Source organism: Cyrtonyx montezumae, unplaced genomic scaffold, assembly GCF_038088225.1.
Source record: "Cyrtonyx montezumae isolate F1298 unplaced genomic scaffold, pur_monq_1.0 scaffold_9, whole genome shotgun sequence".
In the NCBI taxonomy this organism is placed as follows: Eukaryota; Metazoa; Chordata; class Aves; order Galliformes; family Odontophoridae; genus Cyrtonyx; species Cyrtonyx montezumae.
In genome coordinates this window covers 8,644,380-8,666,030 of record NW_027072100.1, presented here as the reverse complement: position 1 = coordinate 8,666,030, position 21,651 = coordinate 8,644,380, and the positions used below count along the sequence as shown (strand labels likewise).

Sequence of the window (21,651 nt, the reverse complement as noted above, 5' to 3'; positions counted from 1 at the left end):
GCACCTGCAAGCAGAAGGTTTTTTTTTTTTTAATTGGTTTCCATCTGTCAGACTTGTCAGTGGTGAAATTGGATGTTTGCACAGAGAGAAAAAATCCTTCCCCCTCATCCACCCCCAACACCTCCTCCCTTCCTGCTGGTTTGTCTCCAGACTCCAATGTGGTACATGAGCAAGTTTATTTCAGCATCCGCTGTCAGCAGGAGTGGAGGAGTTGTGAGAAGAGGCATCCCACAGCCCTGATTACTAGCGGATATTTTGTGTCTGATCTGTGCTTGGGAATAATTTCCTTTGGATACTGTTGAGAGTCTGCAATGATGCTCTAAGCCTTTAGGTTCAAGTAGCTTCTGAGATGTGCAGGTGCTTTATGACTTCATGCATCTGAGAAGATAGGCTGGGATGATCAGGATGATCTATCTTTCTACAAAAAGTCCTAGGTACCGCTGTATTTGTTTGTGCACGATGGTTGTCAGATAGAAAAGAGAACAAGCCAATGTGCTTACTACAATAATGGATAAAAGGGAAAGTGTGAAACCTCATAAAATGATGCTGTTCTCAGAAGTGAAGACCATGAAGCAGCAGTTGTAACACAGAGAGCTTATATTTCCTCTCCCTTGTACTCCATAAACAAGTGTATGCTCATCTCTACCAGCGAGTGGGACTACTAAGAAAAGATGTCAATAGAGAGCTCTTAAAGTGAAGTGAATTCTCTTTTTATTCTACATGTTTTTCTTTTAACGAAGGTAGTTTCATTTAGCTGATGCTCTACAGTCAGTCCATGAAGATAAAAAAGGTGATGAGATGGATCCATAAAGTTTGATAAGGCAAAGGAATTGTTTACTGAGGGTACACAGTGGCTGATAACACCCAACATTTGTTATTTCCAGTTTTCCTTCAGAGAGACCCATCTTGAAAGCTTCAAGTGTTTGAACATGGCCCCTGCAGCAATGTTTCATTTCTCAGGCAGTTTGAGGATAGCAGTATGTGGACCTCTATGAATTCAGCACTGCAACCCACAGCATCTGTGTTAACAATCATCTCTTTTAACTATGTCTCTCTCTCTAGTGGAATAATATAGCACAGACAATTGGGAAAAATTGCAAAGCAGTTACAATCAAATCAAATCAGAGGAGGATACAGGGAAGAAAGAGTTGAGCCACCCTGTCCCTGAGGGGTCCTGTCTTTGAGGTCATGCAGCTCTGGAGGCTTGCTCAGGTAAGAGCAAAAGTTCTTGTATGTACTTTCTGGACCCCAAAACCATGGAGCACAGGTAGCTGTGGCTCATGTCCAAAGGGATCCTCTGTCAGGGTCTGTGTGAGAATATCCAGAAATTTAAACATGACTCCCTAAAACGGAATGAGTGTTCTTGGTACAGCCTCTGCTTCTTCTCATGGAAAGAGGCAGCTGGGATCCAAGCATGAACGGGCATATTCCCAACTGAGAGTCAGATGCAATTAAAGAAGAAAGGAAACAATTATTTTCAGCTAACTGTAGAAGAACAGAAGCAGATGAGTGACAAGCCCAACCACAGCCATGCTGTCTAACTGTACTCCAATGTTCTCTCTGCAGATGTCATCTCCTCTCATATCTTTTCCCTTACAGTAGCTGTAATAGAAGAAAGACATTAAGAGTTGAAACTAAACTAAAATGGAATCATAACTTCAAGTTACAGGGAAAGTGCAACTTACTTATCTTACAACAAAAAGAAAACAAAAAGGGAAGAAATTCCCCTTGTGTACCGTTGTCACCTGATTGAGATCTGCTTCCACACAATTGCCTCAACTAGTGAAACAGAATGTATTGGTCCAGCCTTGTGCTAACTGTCAGCTGAGATGACATGATCTGTGTTCTCAGGTAAAACCTGTCATGTTGAATTAAAAGTTTGTAAAAGACAAGAGTGACTGTTCCCTCATGTAAACTAGATCTGAGACATCACCTACCAAAATAATCGTATTAACTTTGAATCAACAATGAAAATAAAGAATCAACTATTATCTACTTAAGTTCTTCATTGTTTTTGGTAACATCATTGTGCAGACTAACTGAATTAGCTTTGTCTTCCCGTTTGTCTGAAGGTTTATGAGACTCTTTCTTCCTTTCCCCCTCCTCTTGTAGTTGTGAACATGAACACAACAAATAACCTCTGCCTCTAGATCTAAAGTGTGAGTATTGTTTCAATGTGTGTTTATCCCAGGCTACCTTATTTCTGGGAATGGTAAGCTTCTGGTCAAGTGAATGGGGGCAGAGAGGGGTAAATATAACGTTTCTGCACCAGTATCCTAAATCACCTCTTTAATTTTGTTGTCCTACAGAGCTAGACCAGGTTTTTTTCTAGTTGTTTTTCCGTTGCTCAGGCTCCACACAGACAGTAGCTAGCTTGGCACACCTGCTTGGCATCACACCTTCAATCCTCAGCCTCTGTGCTAGCAAGCCATCAGGACGGAATAATGCTGCAGGATGTGTTAGCTTGTGCTGCCTTTGGCCTTAAACTGCTCAGGCAGTAAAAGCTCATGGTTTCCAGTTGTAGCAGTCTGGTGCAGTTTTGAGTGCATTGCCAAAAACCTGGCTGTTTGAACTTAATCCCTATTTATAAAAAAACTACTAATGGTTATCTGCACAACTGGCCCTTGGGGAGATGTAAGTTCATTGGCAGCAATGAAACTCTTCTGTCACAATACATCTGGGCTGCTTACATACCATCTAAGTGGTGCCTGCCACAGTCAGCTCTTGCATGAAACCAGGGCTGGAGGCTAGTTGGGGTGTTAGAGAAGGCAACATCTTCACTTGAAAAGTGAGCTCCTTGTCCAAAATCATGCTTAAAGGGAAGCTGAACTCTACTTAGCATTCTGCTGTCCTTTGGATGAAATGCAAAAGTTAGATCACGCTTCACTGCTCATGATCCCCAAGATATGGCTAGACTATCTGGCTGCAGATCTGTGTCTTCACCTAATCCTGAATGTATGTTCCCAGTTTTGCTTGTCTTGGATTGGCTTTCTATGAATCTATGCAAATTTCATGCATTAACTCATAGTATATAGTATTGCTTCCTCCACAGTTCATGATTTATTTGAAATGAAATACACTTTACTGCATCTCAGTTTTTCTGGGTACATCTAGTTATGATGAGCTCTCATTTGCTAGCAGCACAGAACAGTTTAAGGGAAAATAAGGACTTTTAGCTATGAATATTTATGGTTAGAGTTGAATTGTATTTCTGACTACTATTCATTACTGCTGGTAGAACAGAGAATAGAAAATAATATTTAATTTAATTGATAAATTTTCTCCTTTGTGCCTCGATTGGTGAGCAAATTTATTTGAAATCTGTGTACGGTTACTCTCGGTATTTAAATCTTTCTAAAGTAACAATCTTATTAAAGGAAATGAAGGTAGGAATAAATCCGCAAGGCCAATAAGCCAGAAGTATTTCTGTTCACAAAGAATAAACATACAGAATTGACTCAAGCCATGTTATAGAACAGATACTTTACTACGAAGAGGAAAACAAATTATCTTCAATATAAACATCCATGGCACGTAACAACAGCTGCTCACGTGAAACTTCTACTTGATCACCCAAAACAGGATCTGGTTGGAAAGATGTGAATATTTGCAAGGGGGATTTTTAAGTGCCTCTTAAACTCTAATTTTAAGTGCCTGAAGCACACGTTTTTTTTTTCCCCAAATGTTACAAAGGGATGACTGAAAATATCTGTGATTGAAAAGATAGATGTGATTTGGGGGGTACTGGACAGAGCTAGACAAGCTCTGAAGCTTTCTTTGGCAGCAGGTTAGCAGGGCTGTGCCCACATCCTGCCTTCATCCCAGTGCACTGGACAGAGATCAGCCCTCTTTCCCCTCCAGTTCATTTTGATTATTGTCCTCTTCTTTGTTTCTTTGTCTTTGCACAAATAAACAGCCTCCTGAGAAATCTGTATTATCCCTCACAAGAAACGGGCTCCATTTCAAATGAACATGCAGTGTCCTCAGGTTTATCATTTGTCACCCCAACAAAACAGCTTTCCCATCCTATCTGATTCAGTATTTCATTTAACTCCTGTAGCTCCTAATTCTCTATTACCCTGGTGCTAGCTGCTAAGAAAGTTTATTGGGCTCATCAGAGTCTTGCTGTGACTCACAGCCCCTTCTTACATAAAAAAGCCTTTTCATGTTGATCAAGACAACCGATCTTCAAACCCTACGGTGCCTCCTGGAGAGATGGATATAAAAAATGGACAGACCCTGAGCCCTGAGGCAATCCGTAAGGAAAATGAACATCACAGAGGGATGAATTGTTATAAACAACAAGGAGTGAAATTGTGGCTGAAGGAAAGGCTTTTGACTGATTTGTGAATATGTGAAAATCAGACATGAAAAGAATACGAGTTTTGTTTGCTTTCTTTTCCTTTTCCAGTGTTATTCACTAGATGATGGTGCTGCTAAAATGTCTGCAAATCCTTTTGATGACATGATGCATATCGAGACAGTGAAAGCAAATAGAATAATGACTGTACATTTATTTCTCCCACTCTTTCTGATGATAGTTGGAATTCACTGAACCTTTTATCCTACATATTAAACTGATAGAACACAACCTTCCTTTAAGCTGAGCACTGTTAAGTCATTAGCTTTGGGGCTGGCATGCATTTCAATGGAGACCAAATCAAAATCTCCCTGCAGAGAACTTCTCTAGCTCTGTTTCCGTTTACAGAGGTTCATTAATTTTGTATCTGCCTTTCAGAATGAGGGGTGGAGCAAAGACAGTGTTCCATAATTTCAGTTTTGGTGTTCATCTGTAGGCAGCTTTGCTTTTCCTGTTCACTACAGCTGTGGAGCTCCCACTAATAGTCAAATTCTTTCTCAAGCTTGCTGATGAAATGTTTTGGTGAAATGGTGGTTCACCATTACATGCGTTTTTCTTTCAGTAAAACTCTGGCTTTGGTGCAGAGCTGGTTTTGACTGCACGTGAATGGAGCGAGGGTGACAGCTTGGGAACAAATATTTTTCTCTGTCTTCACAAGTCCATAAAAACTTATTAAGATACAAAGTGAAATCTGCAAGGATGCTCTGTGAGCTCCTTATGGTAAACAGTATATTAAAAAGCACTGAAGCATGCTGTGATAAACGACCTCCTTCCTTGCAGTTGTAATATATACAGTAAGCAATAGATATCATCCAGTATTCAATCAAAATGAGGACCAGAGTCTTTGTTCCTTCCACACATCAGCTACAAAATGTGATTTTTGTTTTAATCTGATCAGTGCCTCTGGCATTTAAGATTGGCTGTGGAGCTGCTAACATAATGAACTGTTTTATTTTTCCCCTGCTAAATGTTATTTTAAAAAAAGAAAGCCGTAGAAATGAGAAACAAAGCTAGACTGGGTCACTTATGAACACAAACTGCATTTCTTTTCAGGTCCAAGCTGATTTATACCGCTTGTGTACATGATCCTTCATCTGGGTTTACAAATGCTTCCCAAATCTGTATTTGATTTTATATCAAAAGTGCATAGGTTTGTGTTTGCCCTCCCCAGGAAGGACAGTCATAGTCTGGACAAGAATATTGGCTACCTTGCTGTGGTGTCATCAGTGACCAGCTTCAATATCCCTCTACCTTTGCTTGTCCCAATCCAGATCAAGCTCAGAGGAAGCAGGAGGGTAAAAAACTCTGAGACAGTGAACACCACTGGCTACTTAAAATATTTTTCTGGAATGGTCCTGAAAAATCTAATTTCATGCTGGTGATGATGGTAAAGAATGCATAAATCTTATCCCAATTGCTTGTCTGAAGGAAGACAAACAATAATTTGTTGCAGTAGTGTGGAACTTCGTAAGAATGCATAATCTGTGTGGGAGCAGTACTGAGAATGCTGCTGACAATTAAAGCAGAAGAGGTAGACCTCTGGAAATGTCAGGTATCACAAATTCTTTAATAGTTCTCCGTGGCGCTGCTGAGGCCATTCCTATTTAATAGAGTATGTTTCTGTTTGGATATTTTGTGATTTAGAATACAGTGCTTCACCTGTTGAAGTGCATATGTTTTCTGTAAGGAAGCAGACACTGAGCACTGTAGTACTATTCCAGCAAGAGTACTTTGAAAGCTGTCAAGTGCAATGCCAAGGTTGTTGCTGTTGATGACAGCCTCAGGAGTTGCTTTTAAATGGTTGAACGTTGGCATGTTTGGCTGATACACCTCTTGGAATGGAGGCTAAATATAGCTCTCAGACTATGTTTATGCTGAATGAAGGAAAAGATGAATCAGAGTTGACTGGGCTGGAAACACTGGGGTTTGAATCGCTGGTGTGCAGGAAGATCTTGTTAGGGACCCTGAGTGAATCTTATTATGTTCTCTGTTCCTGAAATCCATATCTATAAAATAAGAGCGCCCCTTGCAACAGCAAAGAGATGGAGTCTGCTAGGTTGTTAGCATTGTGCTAACACTGTTAAACCTTGCTAATGACTGCCATTACAACTCAGTTACGTTCCTGAAATGCTCAGGTGTTGGCAAGTCCACAAGTGACTGTGGACAGTGTGCAGGTACTGGATAGCAAAACCCATGGAGTGTTTGTTCTCAGCTGATCCCAGCAGTCTATTCATCAGCAAAAATGATTTTGAGGAGCTTAAATTGTACAGTCTGAACTCTGGTTATTAAGAGTACCTATGACGTTAACACAGACTTGGCTGGGTAGCATCTTTCCCTTCACACAGAAAAAAAAGTAGTTTTACAAAGCTCCCATGGAGCTCTGACTCTGGGACTCTTCCCTTGCACATTTCTCATTGACAAGGACACAAACCATGGACCTGAGCTACCTAGTGCAAATACCTACGCTGTCCTGAGACATTTATAGGAAGAAAATGGTATGCAAATGCTTTCCCTGGAATTTATGCAGTTAAGTAACAGTGATGAGTTGCAGAGGGCTCAGATCTGATTAATTGTGATGTGTTTGAGTGCCTGAGGCTGAATGTGTCATCGTGTACATGTTGGACATACTCTTCCTAACAAATATCTTCCAAAGACAGAAGAACAACAAGAAGAAAAGGACAAAGAAGGTTCAGCCTTTAATGTGATTGAAGCTGGGGCCATGGCAATGTACAGTGTGTCCATCCTTTCAACATCATACTGAGTATCATTGGGATGAAGGAGGATGAAACATGCATCTGAGATACTGATGTTACTCACAAATGAGGAGTTCTTTATTCTTTCTGTACCTTTGGAGATCTTGAAACAGATCATCAACAGGGCCACGTGTTCATAATCATTCCCTTTTGTACTTCAGTTTACAGTGAAGCTGAGATTTTACACTACCCATGTCAGCTGTGTACAGCAGAACAGCAGCAGTGTGAAAGGAGAAGAAGTGGACTGTTCCTGCTTTACAAGGTGGTTTTACATTTTTGTGTTAAAAGAGTGGAAGATATCGCTTCCTGTTTCTTCAGGATTTTGTGAGGAAGCAGCCAAGTGTAATGAAATGTCATGTCACTGGTAACACAAACCAGCTGAGCTTTCAAGCAAGACTAAGAAGCCTAAACTGGAAAGACTGAAAATTGGTGAGTGTATGCTTGGACAAGCGTGTGGCTGTGGTATTCACACCTGTGACAGTATTCTGACAATCTCTGAGGCAAACATAAGTTTTTTGTGCTCCTTCCATCACTCCTTACCAACCACAGTCCCCAGTGGGCTGTGATGTCTCATCCTAAGCTTGCTGACACCAGCTTTTCTCCAGCTTTTCTGGGTGCAGCCACCAGCAGCACTCGGTGCTGTATCTGTGCTCATGCACTGCAGGAAGGATTTTGCATGTGAGTGCCCATGGTCTCTTCACACTTTGCTTCATACTTCACAGCCCACATGGGGCTCACATCAATAGCCAGGATGCTCTGCCTTACTGCTTAAATACCCTCATGGATATACTCCAACCTGATCTACAGTTCAAATGAATTCAATAAGGCAGAGGAGGATTTAAAGACATTTTAAATAAATTAACTCCTGGGTGGATGTTTATTAAGTTTTATGAAGCCATTTACTCAACTGCAATGTTTATTTCAAAAAGCACCTGAAATATTCCTTCTGTGAACTATGGAACCTTTATAATTGAAATGAGAAATACAGGCCAAACTGAAAGCATTCATCCTTGACTGAAGAACAGCCCTTTTCCTTTTCTAAAACAGGAAGAAACTCACTGACTATCCTCAGAGTTCTGCTTTCCTTTGCATTAGTGGGGTGTGCTCTGATTGCACGAGACTGGCAGGGAAGGTTTCATCAGTGGAGCACGGCTCACTGGTTTCTGAGCGTTTTGCTTTTTCAAAGAATTGTTCTGAACAAGACAATTTATGAGTATAGGGCAACATTTTTCACCTCAGTTTGAACCAGGTCTGAGTATTCTGCATGAGCAATGGAGACTCCGCTGGGAGCATCCTGCTCTGCATGAAAACCTCATGCAGAAAAAAGGACATTGCTGCATATTGTGGATTTTCACTGCTGAAGAGTTAAACTCCAGCTCTGTGGGCAGCTGACTGAAAATGCACCTTTTAACAGGGCAGGGCTAAAGACCAAATAAAAAGATCTATCAAATAAATGGTCGGATTCTTCAATAATTGATGATGTAGGGACAAGAGAAATCCTGCTCTTCTCATCTGAGTGCAGCACCAAAATGCTTTTGGAGAGGTAGCACATCTCAGAGAGGTTTTAAAAGATGGATTTTGTATCCGTGAATGGCTCCAAATACTTAAATGATATTTTGGTGTTGCTTTCCAAGCAACTTTTCGTGCTGCTAGAGATCAGAATGATCATGTGGAATGGTCAAAAAATTACAAAGATGTGGGTTGTTCTGCTGCTCAGCTGAGCTACTTTATGACAGATTTAATGGGGAGCTGCAGGGAGAATGGAGGTGCCTCATTTTTTGCACATGAAGTGTAAAGATGCTTTAATACAACAGACAAGACCTTAGTATCCTGTTCCTACAGTATTACATCTGTGCTAGAAAAATCAGTGCCAGGAGGAAGTGGGTCATGCCAAAGAAAAAGGAGGAAGAAAGAAATAGGAAAGGAGATTTCAGAGTTAAGGTCTTTCAGCAGTACATTCTCTGGGGTGAAGGTCTGTCTCTCTCACAGTGTACCCACGCCTTTTTGTGCAATAAAGCCCTGATCTGTTCAGTGCTCTAGGCAGGGCTGCTGTAGAAATAATGGCCCAGATTCAGTGTTTTTAGTGCTTGCCCTACAATAGAGGAAAACAAGCAGGAAAGAGAAACAAAGGAGTTCAGAAAACAGTGGGATGCTTGCAGAACAGCTGGATCTCAGCACAGCATCTGTCTCTGCCGCACAGGCCTGTCTTGAAGGCTGGAAGATCTCCACTCCCATCCCTCAGGCCTGTCACACTCTCAAAGCACCGGGGTTCAGCTGGATGGAGCTGGATGTTCTGTGCTGCTGCTCCTAATGCTGCAGCAGGTTGGGCTGTGAACCTGCACAGACTCTCTTTGCTTTTATCAGATCTCAGGAGTTTTCACATGGCTGGAGCACAGCCAGCAGCCTGTTCTGGTGAGCAGCGTGTGTGACCCAAGGCACAGCCACCACCAGATCAAGGAAAATCAAACCAAGACTTATATTTGGATATTTATTTCTTAAGTTCAGTTAATGAGAAAATAAAATAAAATAAAATACCGTACAGTACAAAGGCTAATATCAGGAAGTAATCATTTCATTGCAGTTTGATCAGTAAACACAGTACCAATAATAGCATGTTACATCAAAAGAGTGTTTCCCATTGCTATACAAAAGGATTCCACACCCTTTTCCTTCCCTTTGTCACAGAAAATCTTACAAAGAAGACGCTGACACACTTTGAACATTCATTTTTTTCCCATTGCACAACAGGCCACAGAAAATAAAGCACATCAGAAAAAAACAAACAAACAAAAGGTGCACTTTAAGAAATGTTTTCCATAAACACAGTATGTGCAGGACTACCAGGTGGCACGGCTGGGGAAGGACTCTTGATCGCAAAGCCAGGACACAGCACCAATAATTTTAGCAACTTCTGTTTCCCTACTCAGTGAGTACGACCCGAAAACAGAAGTTGTTCATCTGTAAATTAAAGACTCAGACAGAGCTCCAGCAGATAAAGCTTTGTTTAAACAGCTACCGAACAGCAAAACCAGGAAGATATCAGACTAACACTCAACGCGTTGCACAGGAAAACTCCGATGCTCTCAGCCCCCACTGAGGGCATGCACGAATGGTAGCTGCACAGATGCTCAGCTCAAGTCCACAACACAAGCTGTCCTCAGCAATAGCAGATTTTTATTTCACTGAATGTTTGATGCTGTAAATGCAAAGGTCCTGTGATTGCTGTGTTTCTAGCACGTGCCCTGCTAACCCTCCTCACCAATTTTTCCCTTTAGTTTTCTTCTTTACAGGCGCAGTCACTGAAGCGAGACCTCATGCGCTTCACAACAAGACAAGCTCAGCAGAGCGTTCAAACGCCGCTGTGTGTGGGGCCTGCGGTGAGAAAGTCCTGTCTGGGGGAGATTTCTGAACAGCATAATGACTTTGGAAATCTAATTTCACACACTGCCAAATAGACGGCCCTGACATGAAGACTGTGAAGATAAACGAAACCACAGAAGTGTATTTGAAGAGGTCACTTGATAAACTCTCCTTAGATGAGAATCGCTCTGAATCCATCTGGCAGCACTTCACATCTGTGGGTTCTGCAGATTTTTTTAGTCGAAACAAACTGTTTTAATCACTTACAGGAAATTTGCATAGGTTAACAGCATGCTGCATGAATGCTCACCCCTCTGCCCTAAAAGAAAATTCAGACAAGACAGGAATACCAAGGTGGGAGGATGCATTTTGTTTAATGGCAAAAGCCAATTATACTCCACTAGATTTGAAGCTAAACCCTGTTGGGTTAGCAGTTCAACCACTGTTAGAAGGTGTGGAAAGAAAGAGAACCATGTCCTAGGTATATACTGGGTATTAGGTACCTTTTTCTTCAGGAGAGTACCATGCTTTTCTTTACAAAACCATCAGGTCTTATAGTGACATCATTATTTCTTTTAGCTCAGGGAAATGAAAACTCCATTTTGAGTATAGCAAAATTAGGCAAAGAGGGGAATGAAGATGAAATCTGCTGTAACTTCCAATTCTGAACTCGGGAAATCAGATTTGCCTAGTGGAAGAGGTAGCTTTGAGCTGCAGTCCCAAGTTAAGGCCAGAGACTCTGGCCTGCTCCCACATTAAACTGCAGGAACAGGGCTATAGAAGCCAGAAAACTGCTTGGATATATCTCCCATTGCAGGCAGCTCTTCAGGACTTGATCAGTCCAACAAACACTGCTGAAAAACTTTATGATGAGTTCATTTTCCCTCCAACTTGTTCCCATTTTCGTGTCAAATCAAAAATGAAACCACCACCTTCACTGAGCTGTGATCAGAAGTTCCATAAGCTGCCAGTGTGTCTCAGTGATAAAAATCAAAGCCAAACATCTTATGTGAGACTATTTTTATACCGTGTTTCCTAAGATAACCACGTACATTTCAGCAGATTGGTGTTCAATGAGCATATAGATAGCCTTAAACATTTCAAAGGTGAATACTGAAAAGCAACACAGGATGTTAAATCCTAATGAAAGACAAAGCAACACACAGTTACAGCCAACATGGGAGGCTTCAGAAACCACCTTGCAGCTGTTGACTCTACTTAGAAGTACAGTTAAAAAGTTTAGGTCCTCTCTGGAACTATTTAAAGGTTGTCTTGCCTGGAAGGCCAGCACTAAGTGTGTGACATAAAGACTTCTCTTCCTCTTCTCATTGTACCTGGACTTCGCTAGTGCAGGAGGAGTGAGAGCAGTGGAGATGATTGGTTTGTAGGGTCTATTATGAATGATGTCCATGAATTATTTAATTTGTTTGCAGCTCACCTTCCTCAGCTGGAAGCTCTCAAGGTGCCACAAGTGCTGTGTCCCCCTGTGCCTGTGCAAATCTGCATCTCCTTAGGACTGCTGCCCTCAGTTACAGTCCCCTACAAACATCATAAAAGTTTGACTGAGCTGTAATGGACAGGTATTAGATGAAGGTAGTAACAGTGAATAAACCAAGAATATACAGGTCTATACATGGTTCTGCTGCTATTCTTATGTGTTTTACACAGTCCATGATGCAGGATGTACTGATCCTCTATAACTTCCAATCTGCCCAAGCCATTTCTAACACACACAATGACAACCTTTACTGGTTCCTCACAGATTTCCTTGCAAAGAGAAGCCAGTCTCCTCTGTTCTTTTTCTTTTCCTTTGTGTGTGTGTGTCCCATTACCACTTTTCCTTGTCAAAGAGGAATCAACTGCACATGAGCAACAAAAGTGCTTTGTCAGTTGTAAACTCTGCCCTATGTTTTGTACAACTAGGGCGAGAAATTAAGAGAAGGCATGACAGGACGGAGCCTGTAGTTTGGCAGAATCAGAAGGAACTAAAGTCCGACTGATTTTTGTTTTGAGCCCTTTCCTTTGCAGTAGTTCTGTAGTAGGCATTAAAATAATCTCCTGTCCCTGTTAGGTGTGGTTGGAGGTCATGGCTGGCAGCAGGCAGATGTACCATGCACCTAGCTCTGTACCACCGCCAGTTATAAGTGCCCCAGGAGCAGAGAGCTGTCACTCACAGCAAACAGCAAATGCCCCAGAGATGTTATCTCTATGTCCTGAGCCCAGCAGAGCCTAACTCATGAGATGCTGCTGGTACTGAACAAATCAGGAACTGGTCTGCATTGCTGTGTGATAGAGGACCCTGTGGAGATCTGCAGGCCCACACAGATGCCCATGGGGCCAGCAGCACGTGTCCCGCATTGAGACTAGTCCTATCTTCCATGAGTGCTCAGTAGTTGCAGAGTGACAGGGGATAGGCAAAGCTGGAGAGCTGAATGGAGCCAAGGATCATTTCTAGTTTGTCATCATAAAGAAGCAAACTCCCTCTGTTAATGAGACATGCAAGTGTGCAGGGATTTGCAAAGAGCCTCCTTTCACCAGAACTCCCACTAGAACTCTCTTTATGGAGAATCTCTTCATTTCTGTGCTTTTCAACAGGAATGATCCACATTTCCTTTCCCACAGCCATTCCGAGCAGCAGAAAGAAACAGCAATGTCTGCCACAATGGAGAGTAACCCTTCTCACAGCAACTGCAGATAAGACTAAAACCTAACCTTATTACCAACGCTCTCCAGTCTGCCCCATGCCCCTGACATGGCTCACCTCTATTTTAGAGTATGTTTGAATTCATCCTAATGGTTTGTGACTGCATCACTTTGTAAAGGCCAGACCTTTAACAAAATGCATGCTTTCCCTGATAGGATGTGTTTGGCTCACCTTTGTGAGAGCATAATTGGCTCTTGAGGAATGCCTCTGGCAAGGAGGATGTAAGCAGGGACAGCTTTGATTTACTTTCTGCCTTGGTGTGAAGAGGGACATAAGGTCACTAACAGCAAAATCACAGCAGGTTGCATAAGATGATGGGTTGGTTCCCAGGTTCACGCAGGTCACCATCTGGTGCTGTGACAGAAGGGAAAGCCCTTTAGCTTGTCCCAAAGGCCCTTGATTTCTGGTGCCAAAGGCTCTTGGGCAATTTGTTACATCTCATAGTTGGCTGTTAGAGGTGGAACAATATAGGGAAAATACATCATGCTACCTATTATGTCCAGATGGGAAATTTCAAATTCAAAGCAAAAATCAAGGGGAAAAATACAGGGAAGAGAAGATACACTTTATGTCCTCTTATTCTGATCCTGATTTTTGTTCAGAACAACCCTGACTGAGCCAAACTTTTTGCCATGAGCAGGTCTCAGCCCTGTTCTTCTGCCTTGTTAAGAGAAAATTGTTTTAGAGCTGAAACTCCCCAGCTTAAACCTTGTATTCTTCATTTGCACCATCTGAAGATTTGTGTGTACAGATCGGTGTGCCAACAGTTTTGGTAGCAAAAAGAAATGAAAGGTAGAAAAAGAGGCCCAGGTGCCTACAGCCAGTAGACTACGAGATATCAGCTTGTGAAAATAACGGGAAAAATCTCAAAGTCCTACAGAACTGGGCCAGTTGCTCTTGTATCATCAGACTGGAGCCTTCAGCAGCCTGCTGTTTTCTTGCCTCTTTAATGCAGACCAGCTAACTGTTTTCCCTGGCAAGAGAAACAGAGTTTGGCTGTGTGGCTTAAGTAAAATTTTCTGTTTCTGTTTCTGATCTTTTTTAACACTCCAGCTGGGCACAATGTCTACATTCTTGACTTTGCCAGAGACTGTTACTTATAGGTGTTGCAATATACCAATATCAGAGAGTGGGGCTCCCTGGGCCAGGCACTATGCATGCTCTAAAGTGAAAGATGATCCCAATTCCCTCAGGCTACCCTCACTCTATTCTAAATAAGGCATCATCTGTTGGTATTTAAGTTCAAGGAGCCAGAATGGCTCTCTTGAGCACCCAAATCTTATTCATAAGAATTTAGATGTAATTCTAAAACAACAACCTGACTCCCTGAGTTTTCACTCCTTGCTCATTGAGTGTCCCATAGATGAGCACGTCTATTTGCCAAAAACAACCCTGAAACTGCTTTCTCCTCCTTAGACTCAGCTCAGTGCCACCAAGAGGCATGATCTCAAACCTTTGGATGTGAACATGGCATCTCTGCATTGAGAGAAGGATGAAATACAGTTGAAGTAGTCTAAATTTAACATGTATTGGCTTCCCAGTTAACACTGTACCTGGATTTACACCAGACAACTTACAAATCGTGTAGACATCACTCACAGAAGGCAAGGCCAATGCTTTAAAATAACCTCAAAGTTACTGGCAGAATAAAGCCTATTTCTCCAACAAAAATGACTTTGCTAAACTTGCTTTGTGTTACATGAATTCAGAGACCATGCATGAAGGTCATGGAGGCCTCTCTCAAGTTCAGACTCCATGAAATACATTTCTCTTCCTCCTTTGGCTTCAGTATGTGGTTTCCCTTGTGACCTGGCTGGAAAAAGTGTGGTTGCTGGAAATGCTGTTGGATTTCCTGGTGAAGGCAAGTCGCTTTTTCTTCTTCCTCCATGGCAGGCACACGAGTGTGAGCGTAGAAAGGAAGATCTGTCGGAAATTTGCAGACACCAGGTTGTATAGGATGGGGTTAATTGCCGAACTGACGTAGAAGAGGACATTTGTCAGCATGTAGAAGTAGTGATAGAAGTTGTAAAGGAAACTAGAAGAAGAAATGAAAGAATTCTAAGTAGAGTGTAAAGAACTGAAATAAAAGACACAAGTGTGAGGAAAACATAAGTTTTTCTTGCTGCTAACCTTTCTCTGTTAGGGACATGATCTTGACAGTGGGAGTCAATGCAGACACCCGCTGGTTTCAGCTGAGACTGGGCAAGTGTAGGTCAAATGTCTTTACAAAGGTCTTTCCCAGTCGCTGCCAGATAGAAACTGATTTATACTCTGGGACTGGACTGAGACTGGAGGGGATATTTTCCTTGTGTTCATTTTTCCTTTAAAAATAGACATGCTTGAAACTGAGAAACCAGATGGAAATTTGCTTCTGTGTAATGCATATACATTAGTTTGACTTTTCTGGCTGCAGTTCTGGTATACAGAACCTGCAGAAGAGCCAAGATCTTGTAACAGATCCAGATATCTCCTCCCGTGGGCAGTGAGAGCTACATCACCCCCATTCAATGGGTCCCTGGGTTGGGATTCGCCTGTACTCTGGGATGGTGTTCTCAACTCTGGGGGCAAGCTGGTAATAGTATGCTTTTGGAACATAACCTCATCACAAGATGATGTTTTCAACTAGAATGTTTGGCTTTATTTCTTTTCTTTTGGAAATATCTTTCCTTGGGAAAACTGAGATCATCAGCTCTGGGCTGGTAAAGGGTTTATAAACAACATAGATCTCATTTTCAGGAAGATGTTCCCCAGGTTCATTTATCTCAGTGGAAACCGCAGACCTTTTTGTTAGTCTGAGCACTGTCTAACAAAAGATAAATAGACGAGTGCTGGAGTACATCATTAGCTCCCCATGGCCCCCTCAGCAATGCCAAGTACCGTGTGGCCCATCCAGCTCTTACAAGCCAAGTTTCTCAGTGTAGTTGTGAAAAATTAACTTAGCACAGATTTCTTCAGGGGCAGACACATGCATTTATAAATGATTATGTTGAGCTGCTGCAAGCTCTTGATTAGCTTCCATACAGATCATTCACCATTCATAATATGCCTGTAAATTCAACATTTCCCTGAAGTCACTCAGTTTTAAAAGAAGAAGAAAAAAAGCAAATGCAACCAGAATGCATAAATTCACACTAACTGCTAGCAGAATTCTCGACCTCTTTGGCTCAAAGCAAATGCAGCCATTACATAATTGATTGCTGCTTGAAGTGCTTTACATATAGGAAAGCAAATAAGAAACAAACATCAGTTTGCCCTAGTGTGTTGCTAGAGCTCTGTTTTCACGATCTAAGATTTTGGATTTTACTATGTACATTTCCATTCAGCAATCTGCTGTATGATAAACTACTATTATTTATGCTTGGTATTCATGAAATTTTAATGTCTCACTGTTTCTCTGCTTATTGGTATCGTAGAATTTTTCTTTTCCTGTTCACTGCAGTAAGCTGATCCAGACCAGGAGTGAACAGGGGCATAATGCTGTGGGAGGAGAGAGACATCTTACACCGAGAGCCTCTTATGTTACCTCTCTCTCTTGGGTTACCTGTGTTTAGATCCCTAGGCAGTGTTAGTGCTATGCATATTTAAAAGGAATAATCAGCTCTGCAGCTGCCTTGCCAAGGAACCTGGCCTGATGCAGCAGAGAAGCTGCAAGTAGCTGTCTGTGTGCCTTTGCTCATCTGTGAACACCAGAGGTGTGCTCAGTGTAGGTGTGCAGCTGCATGCAGGTATGTATCCCTACGCTGTCTGTGAGCCTGGACATTTTCTAATCGGTGAAAACCGCTAGTGTTTAATTTAGTTGCACTCCCTATAAAACCCAGTGAACATCCTACCCCAGACTCTGAGCAGCACAGATATTTTCCCAGTGGAGAAATCTCTCCTCTCACTAAGGAAATGTGGCACTGTGCAGCTAAATTGGGTGTTGACAGGAGCTGCTCTATCTTAGGGATGGTGATCGATATCTCCACCACAGAGACAGCAATCCCCTTTGGTTGCATAAACCCCTCTGTGAAATGTCATTTCATCAAGGGCTGTCAGAAGTGAATATCCACTGCTGTTGTCAACAGGGATGATTCTGTGGTTGTAGCCACAGAAAGAAGGGCTGCTGATGCTCATTCTGCTTCAAACTAATGCTTCCTTCAGCCACATCAGGGGGAGTTAGATGACAAAGCAATGACTCTTAATTTGGCTGTTAATCATGGTAAGAAATCCGGAAAGAAGAACAACACTACAATCAGGAAGAGGAGGCTTTACCTTCCTTTTCTCTCCAGTCCCCACCTCCATCCCCAGCCTGCTATCACCCAGAGTTGAGCTCCAGCCTGGCCCCATGCCCCACCCCGGCACAGGGAGATCTCCCACATCACAACTCACTCTGTCCAGTGGTTGGAGGGGACGTAGCAAAACATGAGGCGCCGTATGTGGTAAGGGAGCCAACAGACCACGAAGGCAATCACCACAGCACCTGTAAGAAATAAAAGAATCCTATTACTTTTTGTGAGTTCTTCCTCAAGGGTGAAAAGGAACCTGTCTGTGTGGGTGTTTATCACTGTAAACTTCTTTCTTAAAGCCCCGCTTTGTTCACATCTTGCTGCTGTGGAAGGTATTAATAACCCTGAGGGACAAACAGCCTGAAAATATCTATAAACACAACAGAAATAATAGAAAAAAAAATAGCTATAAGCTAGGCACAGAGAAATTAAGAACAAAATAAGACATAACAGCGATAAGGAACTGTCGATGCCTGGATCAGATGGAGGCCACATGAAATCAGACTGTATTTGCACCTATCCTTGCCTTTTATGCCCTTATGGCACTGGGAGTTTTGTCTACAATACTCACAGAGGCAGCTAGTGTGTGTTTTTCATCCAGGTAGACAGGAAAGCAGGGACACAGTAATCTCATTAGTTTGTTACGTGGAGCCACTGGCCACAGTCCCCACAGTGCTGGGGATCATTAAACAGCCTCAGGAGCTGCTTTCTGGTGGTAGAGTTTGTCCTTTTATTCTACATTTCTGCAGTACCTGAGACAACGATTACGAGATTCTTGGGTCTGGACATTTCTATAATAAAAATTCTAAGTTAAAAAGAGGAAGATTATATATATCTTTTTCCTTTCAAGATTCTAGCCAAAGAATATCAAACAATGAAAAAGAGAACATAACAAGTCTGGAGGATAAAAGCTCTGTTGGTGCTGAGGAATTATCAGTCAAAATTAAAAAGGAGATACATCAGGCAATCAAGAGAAAGATTTGTTTCCTTTTGCAATATGTATTTCAACCTCTGTATGAAATGACAACGTTCTGGCAGAATCCCAGCAGGAAATAAAGAAATCTCGGTTAAAACATAACATAATAAAAGCCAATAAGAAAATTAAGACTAAATAAAATAATTATGTTAAATTTTTTATCCCAGATTTGCTCTACAGACAGTAAGGGCCTCATCACTCTTGTCCTTTATGTGACCTGTAAGGACTAGGAAGCAGCAGTGCTCTCTCGCCGAGCTATGTACCACCAGTGCAATGTGGATTTGGAGGCTGCTTTTCCTTCTGCTTTCATATTGAAAATATTTAGGAAGCTGTGTCCCAAACTCAGCAGCTCTCAGCAGCTCTATGAGAGGAGAGATGCAGATGATGAGCATCTCTCAAAAAAACAGTCCATGGGGAGCAAGGCTGATTGCAGCTGCACCCTCCCATCACTGTTATACAGCACAGAGGCACAGCAGAGGCTCTGGTAAATGGATCCCCTCAATGGGGCAAGAAATTCAATATTTCCTGGTGTCCAGATCTGTACTCACAGTGTTATTTCAACCCTGCGGGTTTTCTCATATACTGTACACATCACAAACAATGGAGATGGCTAAATTGTTTTAGAATCAGTCTGTGTGATGTACGAAAGCAGGAACACTGCAGAAGTCATTTGTGGATTAAAATTTGAAAAATAAAATCTGAAAGAACATGTTTTGGAAAGGAGGCAAGAGGGGCTGGTTTTATTCTCTTGTCTAAGTGAATTCATTATTTCACTCTGAGTATTTTTTGGCTGCTATAGTGTCATTGTGATCACAGATGTAAGTCGTTGCTATAGGGTCTGCACCTCTTCAGCAGTCTAAAAGACACCACCAAGTGGATGAATTTGACCTGCATCACATCCAGATATTGCAGAAACCTACATCTACTGACAGGCCCCAGGTGTTGCCTCTGCGTGCAGCTCTTCAAGCACTGCAGGGCCTGGATTCTTTCTAAAGCCAACTTCAATGGTGCTGCACATCTGCCCATTAAATCTCCCAACATGTTAATTGATAGTGTTTTCCTCCTTGTAAAGGAGCTCTGCTTCTGTGGCTCAGACAGTGCTGTGCCAGATAGCTCAGAGGTGGGGGTCTATACCAACAAAAACACACACTGAGAGAAATAACCACTTGACCTCAGCAAACAGATAATCAATTAAATAATCTGTGGTAATTCTGTAATATCCCAAGCAATCATTCTGCAATCAGAAGTGTATTAAACACATGGCTAAGTGCAACAGAGGCACTTAGGGGCTGATTTTGAAATCCTGGCTGGGCAGCGTGCTGCGAGGCTCTGTGCAGCATGGGTTAGAAGGCCCTGACCTGAGTTTGTCAGCCTTAACCCTGATATATTGAGGGCAACTTTGCTGCCAAAATAATTTTTTATTACTGTTGTACTCCTAGAGCCTATTCTTCATCATCTGAGTCTTCACACAGATTTCTTTGGTGTTGTAAGATGGAGCAGGACAGCCTGGTGGAGCCGAGCACCAACTGAGAAAGGATTCAAAACAAGGCAGAATGGGCCTTTGTTTAACTTCTAAATCAAACTTATAATTTAAAAGTGTAAACCTGAATTACTGCATCCTGTGATTTTCTATTTTGTCTTGTCACTCAATTCCCTGCCTGTTGGAACAGCATCCCAAGGAGCTGAGGAGTGAGCCCATATACCACACAGGAAGTCTGCAGAGGGAAACAAAAACCTTGAGCGATGCCTTCTTCATTGTGCAAGAGAATATTTAAACTGTGCCAGTCTTGATTTTCAGACTTAACTGGATGTGGAAGAAACCAGGAAGCTAAATTTTATTAGATTGCACTGAGTATTTTATTTCATCATGTGTATATCCTGCGGTTGTGGCTGGAAAGTGGCCATTTTCCAGGGCCAAGGTCTCAGTAATTTGGCAATGTGCACGTAGTACATTACCTGCACATGAGCCCTGGCAGTGCCTGGTGAACAGAGAGAAGAGAAATGCTGCTCAGAAAAGCTCAAATCCAGCCTTCAATAGCTTTGTTCAGACAGTTTTGGCCAACTTCTTTCTTTGTGTTTCAAAGGGAGCTGAAAAACAGACAGCATGTCATAAGCTTGGAGCAAAGACAGGAGCTGTCTGTGTCTGGGAGGACGGAGCAGAACAAAATCTCTCATCCTTTTCTGAGTTTCAGCGTATCAACAGCTGTTCATCTCCCATGCTGCTCAAGGAATGCACATTTCATCTGATCATCTGATCCAGACATCAACAGTTCCTTATCGCTGTTATATCTTATTTTGTTCATAATTTCTCTGTGCCCAGCTTATAGCTATTCTTTTTTATCATTTCTCTTGTGTTTTTAGATATTTTCAGGCTGTTTGTCCCTCAGTGTTATTAATACCTTCCACAGCAGCAAGATGTGAACAAAGTGGGGTATTGAATCAAGTATAAAGCAGAGTAACGGGGTTCAGTAATTTGTATTGATATTGATTTCTAGGGAAGCAGTCCCTGAGCACTCAAAGCCCTGGGGGTTTTGTACACTTATTTAGTTGATGTCATTACAAGAGAATCCATCACAACGGTGAACAAGTGTCACTGTGAGGTTTGATGTGAGAGATGGAGAAAGTTGGGCCAAGTGTAGATGCAGCTGGCAGTGCCTGGCTAAACCTCAGGCCGCTGTTTATGCGAAGTGATGCAGTACCTGACAGGTTGTTGGCAATATTTACACCAGCAGGCCCCAAACTAGGGGTTGTGCCACTTACAACGTAAGTAGGAGCCTAGTAAAAGTAAAACTTCTTGTGCTGGTATTTGGGTCACAAGGCTGCAGAAGAAAGCATTTCCATAAAAGTCGATAAGTACCAGCAGAGTGTGGAGACAACCAGTATGCCCCAGTATTGCCCAGAAGAGTAAAACAAGGAGAAACCAGGAACAGAAGGGACCCAGGGGGCCCTCAACTCCTTCAGAAACTGCTGAATAGCATTTGCTGGGTGCAGTCCTCCTGTTCTCTTGTACATGTTACAGAGCAGTGTAATCATTAGTTTTGACTCCTTACTTTCCATTCTCTGAAGCCAGAGATCTGCTTTTATTTTCCTGTATTATTTGCAAACAGCAGAGAAACCTTTTCAGCACAAAAAAGCCCCGAAGTATTGTACTCTGACTATATTCGCCAGACTTGATGTTCAGTGGATTCAGTTGACAGATCTGAAAATGAATGTGAATTCCTGGCCCTATTCAT

General features: G+C 42.1%; 1 protein-coding gene across 1 annotated transcript in view; it reads right to left on the bottom strand.

Moving 5' to 3' along the window:
* Positions 1–14,288: 14,288 nt before the first annotated feature.
* NTSR1 (neurotensin receptor 1) overlaps positions 14,289–21,651 on the bottom strand; it is a 44,181-nt gene continuing 36,818 nt past the window's right edge. Inside the window, exons 3-4 of the mRNA XM_065754249.1 lie at positions 17,546–17,636; positions 14,289–15,212 (exon numbers count right to left, since the gene is read on the bottom strand). Coding sequence (XP_065610321.1) covers positions 14,963–15,212; positions 17,546–17,636 — 341 coding nt within the window. The 3' untranslated portion in view covers positions 14,289–14,962. The remainder of the gene's footprint in view (positions 15,213–17,545; positions 17,637–21,651) is intronic.